Source organism: Vigna umbellata, chromosome 5 (assembly GCF_029865625.1).
Source record: "Vigna umbellata cultivar VRB3 chromosome 5, Vumbellata_1.0, whole genome shotgun sequence".
NCBI classification, from domain to species: domain Eukaryota; kingdom Viridiplantae; phylum Streptophyta; class Magnoliopsida; order Fabales; family Fabaceae; genus Vigna; species Vigna umbellata.
The window spans coordinates 22,075,791-22,099,164 of record NC_142169.1 but is presented as its reverse complement, the minus strand read 5'-3'; the positions used below and the strand labels follow the sequence as shown (position 1 = coordinate 22,099,164).

Genomic DNA, 23,374 nt, shown 5'->3' with positions numbered 1-23,374 from the left:
ATACTAATTAAAAAGAAAAAATATTAAAATATCTAAAAAAATAAAAAGATAAGAAAAAATTATCTTACATCTTTACATTTTTTGGTTTCTTTTTGGATGCTTGTGTGGTTACTCAATGGCACTTGTGTGATCACACAGGTCGTGTTATTGTATAGTACCTTTATCATTTTTCTCAAAATCCAAAAAATAAATTTCTCTATTTATTGTAGAATGTATGCATGGTTGTCTGTCATCTTATATTTGCCAAAATAAAGGTATCAATATTCGGGTGACCATATACATCGTCATATACGTCGTCCTAGTACCAGGCCTTATTTCTTTTTCATATAATTCAAAATACAAAAAAAAAATATAAAAAGGTTTTGAAAACTAAAAGATTAATCAAAAACATAGAAAATATAATTTTTTCAAAATTAGAAATACCAATATTTTCAACCGAACAATTCCTCATAAAAAAACAATGTGATCCTTACTTAATTTTTCATTATAAATGAAAATGCGTAGAAGCGCAATTATTGAATTCACTTAAAATAATAAAAGATATTTTCAATTAGTTTTTCACTTAGAATTACATAATTTTTTTATTATGAATAGAAATACGAGCAAGATTAATTTATGACCCAAAAAATTAAAAAAATATTTTTGTTTTTGTATAATATTTTCTTATTTTCGGGAAAAATAAATATTTTAAAAACTATATTTTCTTCTTCATATTTTAGCAAAAGTATCTCTGACAGGTGTTATAGAATACAATGTTAATCTTTCCTACGTCTAATTGACTCTTGGATTCAAAATCTAATTTTATAAATCATTTATGGATTTTTTTATTTTTAATAGACTATGATGATAATCCTTAATTATGAACTTTTTAATTTTCGATCGTCATTCCATTGCAATTTCAGATACCACACCCAAGATCATTATAGTATTGAAATGTGTTTGAATAAGCTTAAGATGAGATGGTTTGTCCATTTGGTATTCTTGTCTATTATACTTGATACTTTTAAATGTAGGTGTACATGATTAAAAAAAAGGCGTGCGATGGGAGGATTTGATGAGTTTAACAAGGGCGCCCCACTCGACGATGAAGTTGAAGAGGTTAGAAATGCTGTCTCATATCTAAATCTCTACATGACATAGAGTAATAAGGAAGAAAGACATAATGAAAGTGACTATAAATTTATTAATACGTGTTATGATGTTTTGTAGAATATTCCATATTTTGGATTTTTTTTTTTTGTTATATTGATGTAATTGTCTAATATACTTTTTGTAATGTTAAACCCATTAATGAAAAAAAAAATGTTGGTTGATTTTTGTGTGTGTAATTTACTCTTATTTTGATATACTCTTTTTATCTGTTATTACTAAAAGTATATTTTATTAAATTATGAAATTAAAAATGTAAGTGAATAATTATAAATAATAAAATATTTTATTTAATTATTAGTTATAATAGTGAGAATTGTAATTGTGGTAATATAATGAAAATAATCATGTTTCTAACTGCTGTTATTTTGGTTGGATTTGTTTTCCAATAAAAAAATTATGTTAGTTTTAATTTATGATATTTATCTCTTAAAAATATTACTTTATATATTGTATAAAATGATAAGTGTTGTGGCTGCTCGCTTAAACTACCATGTTATACTTGTGACGAAAATATTTATGATATTTTTTAAACCGTGACAATAGTAAACAATAATGGTTAAAAACCATGTAATATATATCGCTACAATTTAGAGGATTGTTTGTAATGTATTTATCATTAACCAATAAAAGATGCAAAGTCCATTTTTTGCTAAATTAATGGGACATTCTTCTAAATATAAATGAAACACCACAAAGTTGTGTATAACAGTATTAATGATTGACAAAGAAAATGGCAATACAAAAAAGTTAACACTGTTACACAACCACCTTATGTAGGTCTTCTAAATTGAAATGTCTTAACTAAAAGTTGCAATTAATTTTCACAAAGACAAAATGGAAAACCATAAAAAGAAATCAACATTATGGAAAACACTTTAGTAATAAAAGAATAAATAAAAAAACAAGGGACTTCTTACAAAGTCTTACTCTTCGTCTAAATCTTCTGCTTCATCAATGAAAATATTGCTGATGTGTGATATTTTGGGCCAAAACTCTCCAACATGTGACTCATACTTTCTACATAAGTCAGCTGCACAACCTTCAATCCTCAAACTTTCAAGGGCGCTGAAGAGATGGATGTTATCCGGGAGCGATACCAACTTTGGACAATTCCTTATTTCAAGAGTTTTCAAATCAGTCAGAACTGGCAGCCAGTCTGGAAATGATTCAAAATTGTGGCAATCGTAAACAAGCAAACACTGTAAGGAGTTGGCAGCTTCCTGAAACCATTTAGGTAAGGTCACCAGTTGTGACAAAGTTGAAAATAGAACAAATTTTAACTTCAGCTTGGGGCTTTGTTCTTCATGATCTCCCTTCCACAGTTCCAAATCCAAATTACTGCATCCATCAATAATCAATGTTTTCAATTGAGGAAAATTTTTACCCTCCAGCAGCAGAGACTTAAGACTCTGACAGTCATAAACGAACAATGTTTTAAGAGTAGGGAATTTCATCCCTCCAAATATGGATTCCACATTATGGCATGATCCAATACTCAAGACTTCAAGCCACCCCAAGTTGGCAATTTCATTCATAGGCAAAACAGTTTGCTCTGTGGAAAACTCAAAACAATAGAGACTGATAAGTTTTTTTAATCTTTTGGGCAATGCTTCCAGTTCCACGCATCCTGCAAGGCTCAACACTTGCAAACTTTGGAGCTTGCAGATAGAGTCGGGGAGTCTCTTAATGTTGGGATTTTTGCCAATGTTCAGATATCTCAGATGTTTCAACTTGCCAATTTTACGAGGCAAAGTCTCAAATGTTGCACCACTTAAATTCAAAACACGTAAGCATTTGAACTTTTCCAGACAAGTCTTTAGTATAGCTTTACAGTTGCCAGCTGCTACCCCACTTGGAAACATGACGGTTCTCACAGCCGCTGATTTTTTGGTGATTAAATTGCTAATCAAACCACTTTCTGCAAAAGACAGATGCCGAATATTATCAGGAATATTTTGAATGTTGGAATTGATATGTAGACACTCATCCATAGCAACAAATAGGGCGAGATCATGCACCAAATCATGTATTCTGAAGTTATACAAAGTGCCGAAGTTTTGAAAATCTTGAAGAAAGGATCTTGACAGAAGTTCATGCAAATACTGATTGGCTACATCTTCACGTGTTCTATCCGTTTTTGGTAATGCGATGAGTCCAAGTGCCCCCCAAAGCCAAATTATTTCATAACTATCATATTGATAATCTTTTGGGTAAATGGAAAACAATGCAAAACATTGCCTCAAATAGGAGGGCATGAGATCATAACTCAATTTAAGGGCAGGTAAAATGTCATCTTTTTTCTGAGGCAAATTCCAGATTTCATTTTGACTCACATATTCCCATTCATTGGCCTCAAATTTTGAGAATAGTAAACTGCCTAATGTTCTCACTGCCAAAGGAACCCCTCCGCATTTTTTCACAATTTCTCTCCCAATATTTACTAAGTGAGGATATTTTTCCTCTTCTCCTTCTTTAAATGCCCATTTGACTAACACAGACAATGAATCCTCCTCAGAAAGACCTCCTAAAATATGAGAGGGAATTGTGCCCATCATGGAAGCAATTGAATGACTTCGTGTAGTCACAAGGATTTTACTTCCTGCTGCACTTACTTGGATTAAATTCCTCAACTCATACCATTTAACACGGTCTTCGTTCCATACGTCGTCCAATACGAGTAAGAACTTTTGACCGGAAAGTTTGATTTTGAGTTGATTTTGCAGTTGTTCCAGATCTAACATGTTCAAATTCATTTGGTAAATAGGAGCATGATCAGATTCTGAATCATTCACGGAATTGATGATTTTGATAATCAGTTGTTTAATGTCAAAGTCATCAGAAACACACACCCACATCTTCAATGGAAAGCACTCCTGGATCTTCTTATCATTGAACACAAACTTTGCAAGTGTAGTTTTTCCCAAGCCTCCAATCCCCACAATGGGGATAACAGAGAGACTTGTATCATCATCATCATCATCAGGATTCTGCTGCATCAAAAGCTCTATGATCTTTTCTTTATCGTGTTTCCTTCCTATCACATCTGAATCACTCACACGAGAGTGTGTCATATCTCTCCGATGAACAACACGTGTGTCAACATCACTCATTTGAAGACTAAACTTACGCTTATTATCTGCAACCTTGTCTAGTCTGTTGTTGATATCTTTAATTTGTCGAGCCATTTTGTAACGAAAAACAAGTGGATTAGAACTTGAGAAGAAGTGACTTACCTTGTCTTTGGTGCTACCATGAGCTTTGACCACTTTCTTTCGCAGTGTTTGGCACTCAAATTCATCCAAAACATCTTCGGCATCGGAGAAGACAGTTTTGAGTTGAGAAAGCCATCGACGGAGCTCATGGTTGTGTTCCTGCTTTTGCTGAGCATCTAACAAAACGTCCTTGACTAAAGAGAGAGTGTTTGTAAGGTCTTGAAGATCGTCGTATAAACCGACCAATCGAGAAGCTTCTTGAAAAGTACGAGAAGCAAGTTTTGCTATGAGTGACTCTGCCACGCTGAAGAGATATGATTCGGCCATAGTTGTCTGAAATGCAAACCGCAGAGATGAAGAGATGATATCCGAAGGCAAAACTGTGTTGATGGCAGAGTGTTTGACCAATGGTTTCTTAATCTACCCAATAAGCAATGTCACTTGCTACCATCTTTTTCTATATATTACTGAAAAAGGAAGAAAACTATATTTTTCTTCCACATCACATGACATCTTCCACATTTTAGACAAAGGAAAAAAAATTGCTAACGAAACTTGTAGATTCAATAAAAACAAAAGCAAGAGTTAAATAGTTTTTCTTACAGCACAAGAACATATAAGTTTTGCAGGAGTTAAAACAATGGTTTCCATACACATATCTATCGAATTTGTTAAAAATTAATTTTATTAGGTAACAATATTATACCACTTGCATATATATATAATCTTTATCTGTTAGTATATTATGTTTCTTGATCATTATACTTTTTATTATGAGCTGGATTTTGAACTCTTCTACCTTGTCACTTCACCAGGCTTTTTTAAAATGGTTGTTGTGACAAATTTTTTGTTTGACTAATGCTTATGATGATAACATACCCAACAAGTGGCTGGTATTGGACAAAATGGTGTGTAGCAAGAACCTAAGCAGAAACACCAAAGGTACGTAGTTTCTGCTCCATTTTCTTATTCATGCTTCTAGACTTTACACCACTGTTTACTTGTTTTAATTATCTTTGTTCATATGTTTTAGAAAAAAATTAAACTTTTTATATCCTTAAAATATATTTATATATTTTAAAACTATGTTTTTATAATTTCACCGTATTTTGTAATGCTGATGATGAAACATATTTCTTTTGTAATGCTCATGAAAGTTGACCCTAAAGTTGGGTTGACTGGAAAAGATGGTTTGAAAAATAACTTAACCAATAATAAAAAAATGTTTCTCAAAATATTATATTTCTTAGACACTTAATTAGCTTCATATTTGCACGTATTTTTGTATTTAAATATACGTATTATTTCTATTACAAAATGAATACACATTTCAAATTTATATTTCTAAAGAATGCATGATACTAATTAAAATCCATACTTGTATCGGGGCCAAAGATGTCAACATCGGACGACACAACATCAGACGACACATCAGACAATATTGCCTTAAGAAGTATTATCACTTAGATAATAAAAGATTAGGATAATTAATCATCTAAAGAAACCTAAAAATGGGACAGACATATAAATCCTAGGCGTATGAAAGTTAGGTCCATATAAGTACTATAAACAGTCAATGCTCATGCAAATTATTTTGATTTAATGAAATTGATAATGTACCCATTTGAAAATAATGTAATGTGATAATAGAAAAAATATCTTAAGTGAACTTTATGTATGTAAAATAAGCCAAACTATTAAAATAGAAGAGAAAAAATGTATATTGAAAAAAATAAAAAGAAAAACTACAAAATTAAAGAACAAGAGAAATAATATATATAATTTTTAGGTTATTTAATAAATTATAAATATTTTAACAATTTAAAGTTTTAATTTGGATGAGTATTGAGAAGAGTATGAAAATGGAACGAATGTTTAAATATGCTTATCCACACATTGAATTTAAAAAATGTTGCATTACCAATATGCATATTTCTATCCTATATATGCAAGTGCTTCATCAAAATAGGAAGGATTTTGGATAATATTCACGTTGATAGGTTTATTTTTAATCCTAATAGCGCATCAACCACATTATAATAGTGGGCAGACAAAATATTATGCAAGAGATTGATACAAAGAAGAAAGATAAACAGAAAAGGGAATGCAATTATGTTATAACTAGATTCAAAGTCTGATTGTTATGAAAAATTAATTAGAAAAGATATTCCACATCAGTTTTTTTAATAACCAAAGTTGAAAAGTTTGACAATTGTAATTCTTTCGATAAGCAATTTTTTTATGTTGGTTTTAATTTTGTTTTTTATTTTCTTTTCAATTTAGTGTTCCTATTATTTAAAACAGTTCAATTTGATTCTTTCTGTTAAGTTGACATTAACATTATGTTTTTACATACTACATGTTAATTCATAGAATTTTTTAATTTTTTAATTTTTTTAATTTTTTGTTTTAAAACGTAACTATAATGTGTCATGGTCGTGCCACATAATACTAATATGTGTCATTGTTATTGTCGCATAATAGTGATTGTTTTCAATTTAGTTCATATATTTAAAATTTTGATTCAATTTAGTTATGCTATATTTTAAAACAATCTAATTTGTTCCTCGTTCATTTGAGACCAAATTAGTAATTAAACTTAGTTATAACTTATATATACATCTTGTTTCGGTGGATACTTTTGGGGACCGAGAGACTAACCTGCTGACGCGTCTGGGCTGCTCGCTCGCTTCCAAACTCCTCCTGTTGGCCGATCGGTGTTGGCGCAAACCGATCGGTCTCCTTCTTGACGAGGGGGATGTACCTGCAAAAGGTACTCCGACGCCCAAGTTAGGCGTGTGATTTGAAGAGCCTCGGCTCTTAGTTGAATATTTAGTGAATGATTATCACTATTGAGTATTTGAGAGTAGCTTAGAGTGAATAATGCGTAAGTGGAACGTACCTGGCTTTTGGCCCTGACTTTGTATTTATAATTTATCTCATGGATCCTGAGCTGATATAAGCCCAATAAAATATAAACAGAATAAGATATAAACAGATTACCTGAATATCCGGTTGGTTGTTTGTAACCACTCGGTTAATATTTTATACTATACATTATGCCCCCCAAGTCCGAGTTAAGCGGTTGGCTTTAGCCGTGGTTAACTATAGGACTGATGAGTTTGAGGGAGGCTGTGTTGGCGAAATTGAAAGCGTTTTACCGCTCGACTTTCAACATTAACCGAGCGGGATTTACCGCTCGTCCTTCAATAGGAACCGAGAGGAATTTACCTCTCGGTCTTCTACGTTAACCGAGAGGGCTTTACCTCTCGACCCTCGACATTAACCGAGCGGGATTTACCGCTCGTCCTTCAACATGAACCGAGAGGGATTTACCTCTCGGCCTTCGACTTTAACCGAGCGGGATTTACCGCTCGTCCTTCAACATGAACCGAGAGGAATTTACCTCTCGGCCTTCGACTTTAACCGAGCGGGATTTACCGCTCGTCCTTCAACATGAACCGAGAGGAATTTACCTCTCGGTCTTCAACATTAATCGAGAGGGTTTTACCTCTCGACCTTCAACATTAACCGAGCGGGATTTACCGCTCGTCCTTCAACATGAACCGAGAGGGATTTACCTCTCGGCCTTCGACATTAACCGAGCGGGATTTACCGCTCGTCCTTCAACATGAACCGAGAGGAATTTACCTCTCGGTCTTCAACATTAATCGAGAGGGTTTTACCTCTCGACCTTCAACATTAACCGAGCGGGATTTACCGCTCGTCTTTCAACATGAACCGAGAGGGATTTACCTCTCGGCCTTCGACATTAACCGAGCGGGATTTACCGCTCGTCCTTCAACATGAACCGAGAGGGATTTACCTCTCGGCCTTCGACTTTAACCGAGCGGGATTTACCGCTCGTCCTTCAACATGAACCGAGAGGGATTTACCTCTCGGCCTTCGACTTTAACCGAGCGGGATTTACCGCTCGTCCTTAGACATTAAGCGAGAGGAATTTACCGCTCGTTCTTCAACATGAACCGAGAGGGATTTACCTCTCGGCCTTCGATATTAACCGAGCGGGATTTACCGCTCGTCCTTCAACATGAACCGAGAGGGATTTACCTCTCGGCCTTTGACTTTAACCGAGCGGGATTTACCGCTCGTCCTTCAACATGAACTGAGAGGGATTTACCTCTCGGCCTTCGACTTTAACCGAGCGGGCTTTACCGCTCGTCCTTAGACATTAAGCGAGAGGAATTTACCGCTCGTTCTTCAACATGTACCGAGAGGGCTTTACCTCTCTCCCGAGGGGGATTTATCGCTCGGTCTTCGACCTAGGAGTGCTTCCTAGGGAACGGGCTTTACCGTTCGCTCGGTCTTCGACCTAGGAGTGCTTCCTAGGGAGCGGGCTTTACCGTTCGGCTTTGAGAGGGTTTTACCTCTGTTTTGAGCTAGGATTGTTTCCTAGTGAACGGGATTTACCGTTCGTCTTTGAGAGGGCTTTACCTCTCTCCCGAGGGGGATTTACCGCTCGGTCTTCGACCTAGGAGTGCTTCCTAGGGAACGGGCTTTACCGTTCGGCTTTGAGAGGGTTTTACCTCTGTTTTGAGCTAGGATTGTTTCCTAGTGAACGGGATTTACCGTTCGTCTTTGAGAGGGCTTTACCTCTCTCCCGAGGGGGATTTACCGCTCGGTCTTCGACCTAGGAGTGCTTCCTAGGGAACGGGCTTTACCGTTCGGCTTTGAGAGGGTTTTACCTCTGCTTTGATCTAGGAGTGTTTCCTAGTGAACGGGATTTACCGTTCGTCTTTGAGAGGGCTTTACCTCTCTCCCGAGAGGGATTTACCGCTCGGTCCCTGACTTGATCGTTAATTATGAACTTTGCTGACGAAATTGGCAATCAGTGTTTGTAATAGGAGACTTCCCCTTCGTTAATTGAATTCCATGAAGTCCGTTTATGACTAGATCTTAGTATGCACTTGCATAATTGATGGCGTGGATTTTGATATATATTTCTTCAAGATGTTCATTGCTGAAATTCTCACGATGATATATATTATGGTATATAATCGTATAATAAATGATTCGGTTACCAGATATTATGAATTGCACCGAATAAATCACATAGATAATAAACAAGGTATCAAAACCGTCTTGAGATTTTATAATATTGATGTTGATAGTTATCTCTCACACAACAATTTCTTTGACTATTTTAATCATGCCAAAAAATGTTCGGTTATAATAATTAGATAACTATATTTATAGTTATATACTATAATATATATATCATATATCATATAATATATTATGGATTATACTATATATATTTAAAATATCTATATAAAATAGTTGTTATAATATCTATTATTAATTAGATATTTTATGAAATATTCATATTTCAAAAAATACTTATCTTGTTGATGACGTCTCACGTAGAGATGATGATTCACGTAGAGTGCTTCATAGGGAACGGGCTTTACCGTTCAGCTTTGTTGTTCCTCCATGCTCCTCGTGGTCACCGTTGGGTTTGCCGCTCGGCCCCACGGTGGGCGCCAAAATGTTTCGGTGGATACTTTTGGGGACCGAGAGACTAACCTGCTGACGCGTCTGGGCTGCTCGCTCGCTTCCAAACTCCTCCTGTTGGCCGATCGGTGTTGGCGCAAACCGATCGGTCTCCTTCTTGACGAGGGGGATGTACCTGCAAAAGGTACTCCGACGCCCAAGTTAGGCGTGTGATTTGAAGAGCCTCGGCTCTTAGTTGAATATTTAGTGAATGATTATCACTATTGAGTATTTGAGAGTAGCTTAGAGTGAATAATGCGTAAGTGGAACGTACCTGGCTTTTGGCCCTGACTTTGTATTTATAATTTATCTCATGGATCCTGAGCTGATATAAGCCCAATAAAATATAAACAGAATAAGATATAAACAGATTACCTGAATATCCGGTTGGTTGTTTGTAACCACTCGGTTAATATTTTATACTATACACATCTTAAAATAATTTTTTTTAGAATTTATATATTAAATCATTTGACATAAATATTTAAATTATTTTTTTTCCTTGTAACAAGTAAAATAATTTGAGTATTTAGGTTGAGTGATTTAATATATAAATTTTAAATAATTATTTTAACATGTATATATAAGTTGTAATTAAATTTAATTACTAATTTGGTCTTAAAATTAAAATAACCAAATTGGATCATTTTAAAAAATAGGAGGACTAAATTAAATCAAAATTTTAAATAACGAAACTAAATTGAAAAATATCACTCTCATGTAACAATAACATTGATATGGGACATTACTGTTACCGGTGTAACATCCCAATATCTCATGCTGGATAATGCATAATTTATATATTGTAACATTACATTTACGGTAACATCCCGTAATCTCACACTAAAAAATTCATAGTTCATATATTTTAAACTCAGATTTCAACTATAAACTCCTAAATATAACTTGGATTCTTCTAACTTATTCTTCGATCTCTTTCTTCATTGGTATTGTTCCAGACGACATTCCTTCATCTGCTCCCGTATAATATCACGCATTATACGATCATCGCATTCACATGCACACACAAGTAAGGGTGAGCTAACAATTCAATACAATAACCATACCTCGATACCAAACCATACTATGCTCACTCTACCAGATCAAATTACATAAACAAATACGAGTGACACAATAAACCACATTGCACGCATCAATATATATCAAACACCAAATCAGAATGCATACACCAATATGCATCAATAACAGATCAGAATGCATACACCAATATGCATCAAACATCAAATCAGAATGCATACACCAATATGCATCAATAACAGATCAGAGTGCATACACCAATATGCACCAAATTAGAATGCATACACCAATATGCATCAACAACGTATCAGAATGCATACACCAATATGCATCAAACACTAAATCAGAATGCATACACCAATATGCATCACGTCCATCCATCCCAAGAGTCATACAAATTAATTATATCACATATATTCACATACTTTCCACATAAATCACATCGTTATAATTCACAATCATGTTCAGATGCATAAATTCAAATCAAATAAAATCCAATTATTTCAGAAATCATACAAACTGAATATATTCCAACAAGATATATTACACAATAATTTAACAGTACATAATCTGTTCAATAGGATTTAAGTTAAAAACTTGTCGAGTAGACTTCCAGGAAAGAGAGGTGCGTCACAATGGACAACTTAAGTACCAAATGTTTCCTTAGCCAAAGCGTTCCTCAACTAGTTTTTAACAAATTTCTTATTTACAGATTTAAAACACAGCATATAATATTAACACCGAAATTTAATATAGATATAAAAAAAACAAATAGAAATTAAGCAATATTGAGATCCCTGAGAAGATACGAAATTAATATCTCTAAATCTGTAACTCCGATTTCAAATCTGAATGGTCACAATAATTCACTATTTGTTATAAACTACATATTAAAATTTCAGGTTGATCCAACGGTTAACTAGATAGATATTGAGGTTTTACCGAGGTAACTCAGGTGCAGAATTTTAAGTGGTTTTCAATTATACTCAAAATGCGGAACTAATTTCCCTGAGCACAAACATTTAATTACAAATCTGAACGGTCAAAATGACTTAATATGTCTTATGAATTACATACTAAATTTTGGGCTCAATCTAACGGTAAATAAAATATATATGAAATTTTTACCATAATAACTTAAGAACAGAAATATAGTGTTCATCAGATTTTTCAAAACTTAAAAATTATTTTCTCCAAACATAGACTTTCAATTTATAATCCGATCGGTCAAAGTGTATTAATATATCTTAGGAATCATATATAAAATTTTCAAGTTGATCTAACAGTCAAATAAGTCGTAATATATATTTTACCGAGATGACTCAGTAACAGATCTACAGGGGTAATTAATTTACTCAAACATGCAGGATTTATTCTTCTAAGTACAGACTTCTAATTACAAATCCCAACGGTCAAAGTGAAGAAATAGGTCTTAGGATTCATATATTAAAATTTTAGCTAAATCCAACGGTCAAAATAATTAAAAGAAAAGTTTTACCATACTAACTCGAAAATAAGAAAATTATAATCATGAAAACTAAATTTATATAAGTGAATAGATAACTACCATTACCAAAATTTTAACATACTCATAACTCATATTCATTATCATAACATGGATAAAAATCATATACAAGAAGGATTAGCTCCCCTTACCTCTATTCCAGACTTAATCTCCTGCTCCGACTTTGTTTCCCCGAAACCCTTCAGAACCTCTACTCTTCTTGCAACTAAAAATTTCTCCCTAACTCTTTCTTCTCTATTTCTCAAGCTCTCACTTGTTTCCTCTTTTCTTGGTGCAAAATACCCTTCCCTCCCATGGCTATTTATAGTAAAAAAAAATTTACTATTCATTAATATTTTAATATTATTTAAAAATAATATTTCAATCATTTTCTCACCAAATCTGATCCTAATTTCTACCTACTACTTTCTTCCATGCTAAGGAATCTTAATGCTGAAAATTTATTTTTACTATTTACTTTTTACTATTTACTATTTACTTTTTACTATTCAATTTAAAAAAATTTACTAAATAAGTTACCAAAAATTTGAACCACTCCTTCTAAAATTACTATAATTTTATATCCAAAATTTACAATTTTCTATCCATTAAAATTATTATTACTAATAAAATACTAAAATTTACTACTATATATATATATATATATATATATATATATATATATATATATATATATATATATATTTTCATGAATCTTACAACCGGCACTGAAAAAAAAAAGTCCATGAATTTATGTGTGGCATATACAAACATGGTCTTAACATCAATTTAATGAAAATGATCCAATTGGACTGTTTTAAAAAACTACAAGACTAAATTAAATAAAAAAAGAAAATTAAATTAAATCAACTAAACAAATATGATGACCAAATATATAATTAAGTCATATTTTAATTACTTTTTCTTCTATGTATTCAAGGACATTTTCAAGAATAAAAATAATTTTTAGAATTTTATAAAAGTGTAAATAGAATTACATATACCATTAAATATTTTCAAATCTTTTGAGGCTCAGGAGTGCTTCGATGTTGGTAATCCTTGACACAGTTAAATCTTTTGATGTTTATTAAGATGTTTCTCATTAGGTTAGGTTGTGTGCTTATGCAAGAGAAGAAGGTAGTGACTTATGCTTCAAGTTAATTAAAGATTCATAAGTATAACTATCCTACTCATGATTTAGAGTTGGCAATTGCAGTGCTTGCTTTTGAAGATATGCAGACACTATCTATATGGTGCACAGTTCCAAGTATTCGTTGATCATTAAGAGTTTGAAGTATTTGTTTGATAAGAAGGAGTTGAATATGAGGCAAACTTGGTGGATAGAGTTTTTCATAGATTATGACTTCGAATTACTCTACCACCCAAGAAAAACGAATGTGGTAACTGATGCTTTGAGTAGGAAGGCAATGCATGTTTCTCACATGATGATCAGAAAGTGAGTTAGTAGAGAAGTTTAGATATTTGATGTTGCAAGTGGAGTTGAGAGTAGATTTCATTATGTGTACTAATCTGACTATATCTAGTGATTTTTTAAGTTTGATAAAAGATAAGAAGTTATTGGATCCTAGTTTGCGAAAAATCGTTGAGTGGCTTGGCACAAAATAGGCTAAGGAGTTTTTGAAGGGATCATATGGTCTTTTAAGGTTCAGAAACAAAGTTTATGTACCAACCAGTGCAGAGTTGAAGAGGTTAATCCTTAAGAAAAGACACGAGTTATTTTAGCATGTATCCAAGTATGACTAAAATGTATCAAAATCTTAAAGAACTCTTTTCGATGGATTGATATGACGAAAGATGTGATTCAATTTGTCACAACTTGTTTGACCTATCAAAAAATAAATTTGAATTCTGTTTTATGAAAAAAATACAAATCAATCGGTTTGCACAATTAAGACAAGAAATTGTTAATCAATAATTGAAAACTAATAAATAATGTGAATTTTTCACTCGATCTCTCTTCCTCACACAAAATAAGAATGGTGAGTTGAAAGAAGGAAAGAAGAAGTTAGGTCATCAGGGACTAAAAAGAGAACTAAAAAGGAGAAAAGTTAAGTTCTATTTTTTTTTTTAAATGAAATAGAAGGTTTCCAAATCCTTACTCACACCCACACATGGCTAAGAGAAAAAAAATAATAAAAGCCACGTAAGCTGCCACATCAGTAGATTAAAATGAAGTAAGAGAACATATGGATCAAAATATCCCTATTGACTTTATTATACTTGAACTTACAGTTAGTTTCAATATAAATAATATGAATTAATTTTTTCCACTATTCTTAAAAGTTAAAGTAACATACACATTTCACATACGCTATAAAACACAATCAAGAATGTACACTTTCTTGAAAACTTACTTAGAAAGACATTAATAATATACTACTATTATTTCTTTTAATATTTATATTATTATTATTACTATAACTCTTAGTATTACTGAGACATTCAATTAATAATGTAACAACTTTTTATTACTAATATATATACCTCTGCGCTTCACAGATATCCGAAATTAGAAATTCGATTAAACAGTTTAGAAGTGGACTTGAATCAATTAGGCTAATCAATAGTATGCATGCATTTGATTAATTATTCGTATCGTAGTTAGATGGCAGCAGATTTATCATTATAAAGTTTTAAGAATTACTTGTTATTTTTGAAACGACTACTTTATAGAGTTGTTTATGTGTTTCAATATTATAACGTTGAGATAGAAGTAGATTCTGACACATTCATATGCAGAACTTGTTGTGTGGTCGAAGTCAGCATAAAAAATGGGACGTTGAGTTGGGAGAAAATTTACGAGTGATAGATAATATTTATGTGGTAGATACAACAGCATGAGTATGAAATCACTTCCTTCTACTCCTACTCACGTTACAAGGAATCTTGTTCATATCATAAATAACTACAATAAAATACACGAATAAGACAATGTGGTGAATGCTGTGCCATGTTCATCTAAACCTCCTTTTTGTTTCCCCATATGCAGCTACTCCCATCACAGTAATTGTGTATCCACCCATGCCCACAATAGTCACAGGGTTTCTGAATAGAAGTATGGAGATTACAACAGCCACTGCACCTTTTGCATTGCCTAACACCTGCTTAACATCATTGATGGTTTTAATGGTTAAAATAACTTGGATCTTATTCTTTTAGCTTTTAACTAAACATGTTTCACAATTTGTAGTAGTGACAAAGAGGCAAACCTGGAGTGTGAGAGCACTGGTATGTTTAGTCACCAAGAAGTTTGTTAAGTTTGCTGCATATGCTGTGGTAGAGTTAAGAAAAAGAAGAAGCCACATAGATTTATGGTCCTTTGTAAGCGTCAGTGTGACATCTACCACATTGGGTTCCATGATAAGAGCTGCAGGTAACAAAACTAGGATTGCGATTGGAGACATGTACAGGAGCAAATTCATCGAGTTCAACTTTTCCCTGTTAAGTTGAAGTATAAGAAACATTATTATAACCATTGGTACCAGCTAAGAAAAAGACTTATCCAGTTCTCGTTAACTAAGTCCAAGAGGAATCACAACTTCTGCTCATTGTCATACTGATATTATCATCTTGGAGAAACATAAAAGTTGCCACCAATTATTGCAAGAGAAATATCAGGGTATTAGGAGTTCTATTGTTCGTTTTCAATTGCATAAGAGCAGTGGAGAGGAATAAAAAGAGAGAGAAAAGAAATGCACGCTTCTCAGGCAGGTGGCATTGTTCTACCAGCCAGTTTTTCATTCATCAAGTAACAATGATATATGAGAGAGTCTGTTTTGAAACAGAGTTAGATGACCTTCTTTACCAGAAAATGCTAGCATACTTCCAATAGAAAAGCTCACAACAGCACTTCTAACTGGTATCCAAACAAGTCCAAACATGCTTAATTACATAAGTTGGTAAACAGGCCCTTGTTTTACCAAATCTAATATGTTTATCAATGACAACACCAATTACACTTTCCAGTATTTTATTAAAAAAAACTAAGATGTTGTATGAATTATGAGTCATGGCATCATACACAGTAAGGTAAAAACTTCCTAAATACATCCTTCAATGGTTGTTTTCCAAGAAAAGTAAGTTTAGACAGCTAGCTCCTTACAAATGCAAAAATCACGGTTTCAAATAAGCAAGGTGAAGGGGACCATATTGTTGCAGATTTCAGAAATCTTAGATATAAATTTCAGCTGGATAGCTGTTGAAGTTAGATGAAAAAGAGACAGTCGGAAATACTAGCTATGGTGTAGAATATTTTACCCTTCAGAAGAAAGTAAAAGGCCCTGAAGGACAGACTTGAAAGCTCTTGCAGCGGTAGCACTCAGGCACATAACGAATCCAAATAAGTGAAACCCTGGCTCACCCTGTAATCACCAAGAAAATCTTGAAGCTCCATAGAGGCAAAATGAATAAACACGGAACACAGAAAGGAAAATATGCACCACGCAGATCCAAGGGAACTACTATTACTAGCCAGTCATTCATCAAATTAACAAATTATATTGGGTGTGCATGCAATACACTGAATGCCACTACAATTGAGAAGCAGATAACTAAAAAGAGCCTAATTCATGACAAGCTTCAGGGAGATATCGTAATCGTATATATAACCTGATTAAATGAAAAAAAAAAATATAGCTATCTGATATAAGCTGATAAACTAGAACCGTGCAGATCCAAAAAGAACAAAGAAAAGCATAACAGAGAATAATGTCAAGAAGCACCATTGACCCAGTGTCCTGAAATTTCACCATCTATTTCATGTGAGAGAAAAAACAGGAAAAGGAAAAGAAGAGCCCTCCCCTTGTCATTGATTTGCAGTTCTTGAAAAGTTGAGATCTCATTAACTTCTCCGGTGGCAATTCATGACAAATAATTTCCTTGTAATTTTCAAACAATCACAGACCAACTAAATCGCACAAACAATCACAATCCAATCTGGCCAACATCACTTCAGATCTGGAGTGGCACATGAAACTTGATACAGTATTGAAATGTCTCCATAGTTACACAAACACCCTTCACAAATCAGTAATCAAGGCCCCTATCCCAATCTCAAAAGGAAACACACACCCATGATTAGTCACAACATTAAAATACAACAAAACATTCGAAATGACTGAGATTAGGAAGAACCGAGCATACCCCACTTGCAATGACAACCCCAGCAACAACAGGAACAAGGGCAGCATACGTAACCCAAGCCTCTCTCTTAAGGGTAGCCAAATAGGCAAAGACAGCAGTGAAAAAGGGTGTGGTTGCCCCGACCGCCTGGTTGAAGGACACGGCGAGGTACCTGAGGGATATGTTGCCACCCACAACAGAGGCACAGAAGACAAGACTCAAAGTTGCAATCTTCATGAACTGGGACCTCGATTTGATCATCTGCTGAGGCACCACCTTGAAGAACACAATGGAGATATAGCTGAAAACAGCACAGGCTGACATGTGGCACATTGTGAGGAAGATGGGGAACTTGAACCCATAGTTTGAAAGCAGGTACTTGTTGAGAAGGATCACACCAATGTTTGAAGAGTACCAAAGTGTCACCAGAAAACATATGAACAGATTCTCCTTGCTGTTGGAGGACATTGTCTTCCCGCTCTTCCCTCCACTCCCTCCTCCCTGGATTTCCAATTTTTCACAATATCAACAACCTTTCATCATTACATTCTCGATACTCAAAACAACAATAATTAAAAAATATGTACTTTTTTATTATTTTTAATCTCTTTTTGTGCTTTTCTTTATTTATCGACTTACCCCACTTTCTTTCACCGTGGCCTTGGCTTCATTTTCAAAGGAGGCTTTGGATCTCATGCTGTAAGAACCATGTGTGCTCATTGAAACTTTTTGTTGGTATGTTTCCTGTGGATGGGTCACAAACCCTGCTTTTATTTTGTTAACAACGACAATGGGGTCTTAAATTTTAGATGTTCTCGGCCATCGCATTCAGCATTGGCGATCGTGAACGTTGGTTGAAAGCTTGTGGAATAGAATTGAGTGGGATTTTGGTAACGTTATTTGCAATGGTGTTGTTCCAAATTAGAGGGGAAGGACCATTTATAGAAAGGTTTTTGTTTGACATTTTCAAGGAACCACTCAACAATCTCATGCATCAAGGGCTATCAACACTCTCTCTTAACCGATCATTCTGCTCACATTTTAAAAACTAACAGAATACCATCGAACAAAAATCTTTACACAAATTTAAGATATTTTCTAATCAACTCCGGTGCCTTCATTAGCTTTTAAATTTGTTGCAAATTTCAACTAAATTTAATAAAAGTTAATGCAATCGTAGGAAAAGTAAGCTTTTTTTTTTATCTCTTGGAATAATATGAGTCACAAAATTGAAACACAACTCTAATATGAAAAAAATAAAAATTGCGATGCGAATGCGAGAAGCGGTGACAAACGACACGTTGGGAATAAAACGACAAAGATCTGAGAGTGTCGTATGATGTGATCTTTCTTTCATTTGTGTTCCAAACGCAAACTCTTCCATCTGCCACCGACACTCATGCTAAGGGATTTTCATAAAAAACTATCCGTATATCAAATTTTTTTTTTCTTTATTCAAATTCATATATTTCCATTTTAAAGATGTGACTATTTTCTGTTCTTATATTAAAATATATGACATTTAACTCACTTTTTTTTATTGTTTTGCAAAAATTTTGTTAACTTTCCTTTTAAGAAAATATTACTCAATAGCTTTTAAGTATTCATCAACTAAATGTTACCCTATTATTTATATTTATGCGAGTACACACTTCTTTTATAATATTAAAAGTAACAAAATTAGTATTATAAAATTAAATATAAATATTTTCTATGATTTTATTATAAATAATTTTTATTTATTTTATATATAGTTTTATAATTAAAAATAGTTAAGTTTGTAAAAAGATAACAAAATTAAAAATAAATTATTTAAAAAAATTAATAAAATAGTTAATTTAATGTTAAAAGATTTTTATTTAAAAGACAGAATTAAAAAATGAATGTAAATGCTTTGTTCACATGAGATGATTTGTGAGAGATGATTTGTGGGAAAATGATTGAATAAATCTGAGAGGATTTGAGGGAATTTTTGTTGTTGTTTTTTTTGAGTGGATTTGAAGGTAATTGAGAGTAGATTTGTAAGTATTGGAAGTTAGTGTAAGACTTTATTGATGTGACAAATAAAAAAAATTTGTTTAATGGATAGAAATTTAAGATTACCAAAATACCCCTAAATATTAATGTAATATAAAATTATATTTGTTAATGTTATATTTAATTATAAAATGAGTTTATAAAGAGTAAAAATTAACATTAATTATTAAAATTAATTTTAATATTGTACAAAAATAATTTAGCATGTCACTTATTGTTATTTTATTTTATTTTAGTTTCTTTACAATTATGGAGAAAGAGAACGAGAAAGAGATTTATATAATTTAGCATTAGCATTTAGGATTTCTTTAAATAATTTATTTATTTATTTTTTTTATCCTAATTGAATATGTTAAGAGGAAACCCTAAATTTAATTCCCTTTTCCTATTGGGGTTTCCTTTTTTTTTCACGCATCATATTTGGGTTCGCTTGATGAAGCTCACGGTAGTGTTTCTTTCACTTTCCTTTGCCTTCGCACACTCTTCTCCTTCAGAAACAAACCTAGATTAGGGTTGCTAGGGGAAAATCTTTCCCCAATCTCTTCTCTTTATCAATCACTGTAATACAGAGTAATTAAGTTTTCTCTTCTTGATTAAATCCTCTACGGTTAACCCCCTTCACAACGCACACTGGTCCTTCTTTCACCTGCAAAATCAAAGAAACAAGTGAGATAGCCATCAAAAGGAAGATCTCAAGCCATCAAAACGAAGATCTCTTGCACTAGAATCAAGTATGAAGGAGTGTATTCGGTTTCACCCAGTTTCGTAATCGAATACGAAATGCTGAAGCAATTGTCAAGGCTATGGAACCAATCCCAACAGTTGGAACTGAATATGCTGCAACACAAAACATGATGGAACCGAATCCTTCCACACAGAATCAAATACAGCCTCCACTTTTATATCTTCTACGCGCTGAAATAGATTACTTGGAATCGAATACTTCAATTTGACATGAGCTATTTCAAACAAAAAGTGATAGCATTTAAAGAAAAAACTGAGGGTAAATATGACATTTCTCAATAAATCAGCTTAAATCATCGATACCAAAAAGACATCAATCCTACAAATCATCTCAAATTCTTCCTCGTTAATCACTCAAAACGAACATGAGATCAAATTTAAAAATTAAAAATTATAAATACCTCTTTTAAAATAGTTAATGTTAGTCACATCATATTATTTTTAATTTTGATCAAAGGCTTGTTATTTGTTGCTTTTATGTTCTTACTTATCCAAGTTTTTATTTATTTTTTTATAATATTCACTTCCTTCGTTAGTGTGTGGATTTAAAGCATACATGTTTATGCAAGTTACTTGTAACTTCTAATGATGCATATGTTGTTCTATTTTTGAAATAGATTCATTGTGGTTTAGTTATTACTATTAATGCTATTTTTGATATTCGACCATTGAATTTTTAAGAATTACTTTATTTGACTAGCATTTGTAATGGTTAAGGAAACAACTATATTTTATTTGGTGATTTACGTCCTTAATTTTCATCTCATATTTAATATATATATATATATATACTACATTTCGTAATGTAAATATGAAAAGAAAGGTAAATAAACAATCTTACTAATAATTTATTAAGATTAAAAATCTTATAAAAAATTTTAATATTTAAAAAAAATTAAACAGCACATATATAAAATAGAAAAATATTAAGTATAATAAATAATAATTAAATACTGATATAATATACTTAATATTTCTTACACTAAAATGTGTTAAATATCATTTAAATATTAATATTTGTCAAATAATTATTAAAAATAATTTGAAGAATGTAAAATTATTCTTTTTATTTTATAAGTGTCTTGTTTATTCTTGACCGAACGAGTTGTATTATAGACGGTACATGTCAAGTTACTTTCTAAGTTATATTTGTTTCATTGCTTGGTTTTTACTATGTTTACAGTGTTTGGATAGTATCTACAAAATGTATTATGATACTAAAGTTAGTAGATGATTGTTGGATCAACAATCCGTGCATATTATATTAAAGTCATACTTGAGATCCTTATATATGGTAATTGTGATGAACATTTATCTTTTGTCATCCTGATGACACTTTAATCATACCTTAATATGCATTAAGAGGTTAATTCGTCATTAGTTACTATTGTTAATCTAACCACTAATAAGCCATGTTGTAATCCTTCGATCTAAAATGGGTTATCAAAGGGGCTTTATCTGGGAGGGGCTCAACCTTGGAGAACTTAATTGAAGAAAGTCGGTTTTAAAGCTTAGTTAGAGTAAGTTGGCCTTTGGTTGGAGCAGGTCAGCCTTTGGTTGGAGCAAGTCAGTCTTTGGTTAGAATGAATCAACCTAGAAAGCTCAACTATAACAAGTTCTCGCTCAACCTATGAAAGTCAATCTGATCAATTCATTAGAACATATTAACCTAGAAAGTTCGATCCGTGAAACTTAGCTTGTAGAGCTTAACGCTTAGTTTATAAAAATTAAGCTAAACAACTCAATAAAAAATCAATTTGAAGAATTCAACTTAAAAGACTCTAACATAGTTAACTTGTTGAACTGGAAGAGCTTAGTTATATAAACATACAATACATTTCTTAAATGTTGCAATCTATGAGTAAAATTTTCGTCGGATTTCTAAAATTTGAACTTTAAGATCGTATTATTAAGACATTCACAATCAATTAATGTTTTTTTTCCCTTCTTTTATGAAACATTTACTGACAAAGTCAATGAATGGCTAAGTCATCCATCTTTAAAAGAATTTAATACATTCCTACCACTAACAATTAATAATTTGGTTTTGCAATCAATACACATGTTAAATACCTGTTTTAATGACTACAAAAACTATATATATATATATATATATATATATATATAGGAATATTTTTTTTTTTATTCTTGTGATTAGTTGGGTGAGAAATTCACATGACCTCGAACCTTACAATTTTTATTATTAAAATTTAAGTTTTATACTTTGTTTAACTACATCACTTGTACAAATTATTTATTCACATTTAACATACGTTTTTTATTATAAGTCACTCATAATATGTTATTATTTGTCTCTTTCTTTTATTTTTTCCTATTTATATTGATGTTTTGTATTTATTATATTATCTTTTCGTGTGTTATTCTCTAGGTTTTGAATTGCATTGTAATAAGTTATATATGAATATATAACTTTGGTGGAAAAGGATAAGAAACATATTTAGAGCGGACTTGAAGCCCTTTTAAAGGAGACATTGTATGCAAATAGGAAAAGGTTATTCTCATGTTCTTTTATTCTTATCTGGATTATGCCATTTTTTTTTTCAAATTGGTTTTTCATTTACTCACCAACAATCTACACTCATGTTTGTTGGTTCTCATGTAACTGGAGTTGAAATGATTTTGTCAATGCTTTTTCTTTTATCCAATAAAATAGCAATTTTTTTTTTATGTATTAGTTATGTTACCTGATAAAGTTGAATCTACTTTATCTGGACATCAATATGATATAAGATTGAAAAAATAGTAATGGTTTTAGCATGTTTCGCTTGCTTTGCGGGTTGCTGAGTATAAGCTCAAAAACACATTCAAGCGAACAAACAAGATGACAAAGGCGAAGAAAATGATGAAATCAAATTAAGGTTAGCAAGTTGGTTACGTGTAAAAAAGTATTAACGAATCATAACGTTCGTCCTAAGACGTTCTCTTTTAACTAAGTGTAAAAAGAAGAAAATTTGTAAGATATTCATTTTTCCAAAAAATCAAAACAACACTGCATATACAAATAATAAAA

At 32.3% G+C, this 23,374-nt stretch overlaps 2 protein-coding genes across 2 annotated transcripts; both read right to left on the bottom strand.

Moving 5' to 3' along the window:
- Positions 1 to 1,848: 1,848 nt before the first annotated feature.
- On the bottom strand, positions 1,849 to 4,801 carry LOC148197932 (putative disease resistance protein RGA1). Its single transcript, XM_088114904.1, has one exon. It carries the CDS (start codon positions 4,689 to 4,691, stop codon positions 2,076 to 2,078), a length of 2,616 nt encoding a protein of 871 aa, XP_087971030.1. The 5' UTR covers positions 4,692 to 4,801; the 3' UTR covers positions 1,849 to 2,075.
- A 10,424-nt stretch (positions 4,802 to 15,225) lies between these two features.
- On the bottom strand, positions 15,226 to 18,602 carry LOC124825286 (UDP-URONIC ACID TRANSPORTER 1-like). Its single transcript, XM_088091439.1, has 5 exons — positions 18,202 to 18,602; positions 17,584 to 18,063; positions 16,699 to 16,802; positions 15,651 to 15,879; positions 15,226 to 15,542 (listed from the first exon to the last, which is right to left on the bottom strand). The coding sequence occupies exons 1-5, from the start codon at positions 18,280 to 18,282 to the stop codon at positions 15,396 to 15,398; spliced, it is 1,041 nt and encodes a 346-aa protein (XP_087947565.1). The 5' UTR covers positions 18,283 to 18,602; the 3' UTR covers positions 15,226 to 15,395.
- Between the last annotated feature and the right edge of the window lie 4,772 nt (positions 18,603 to 23,374).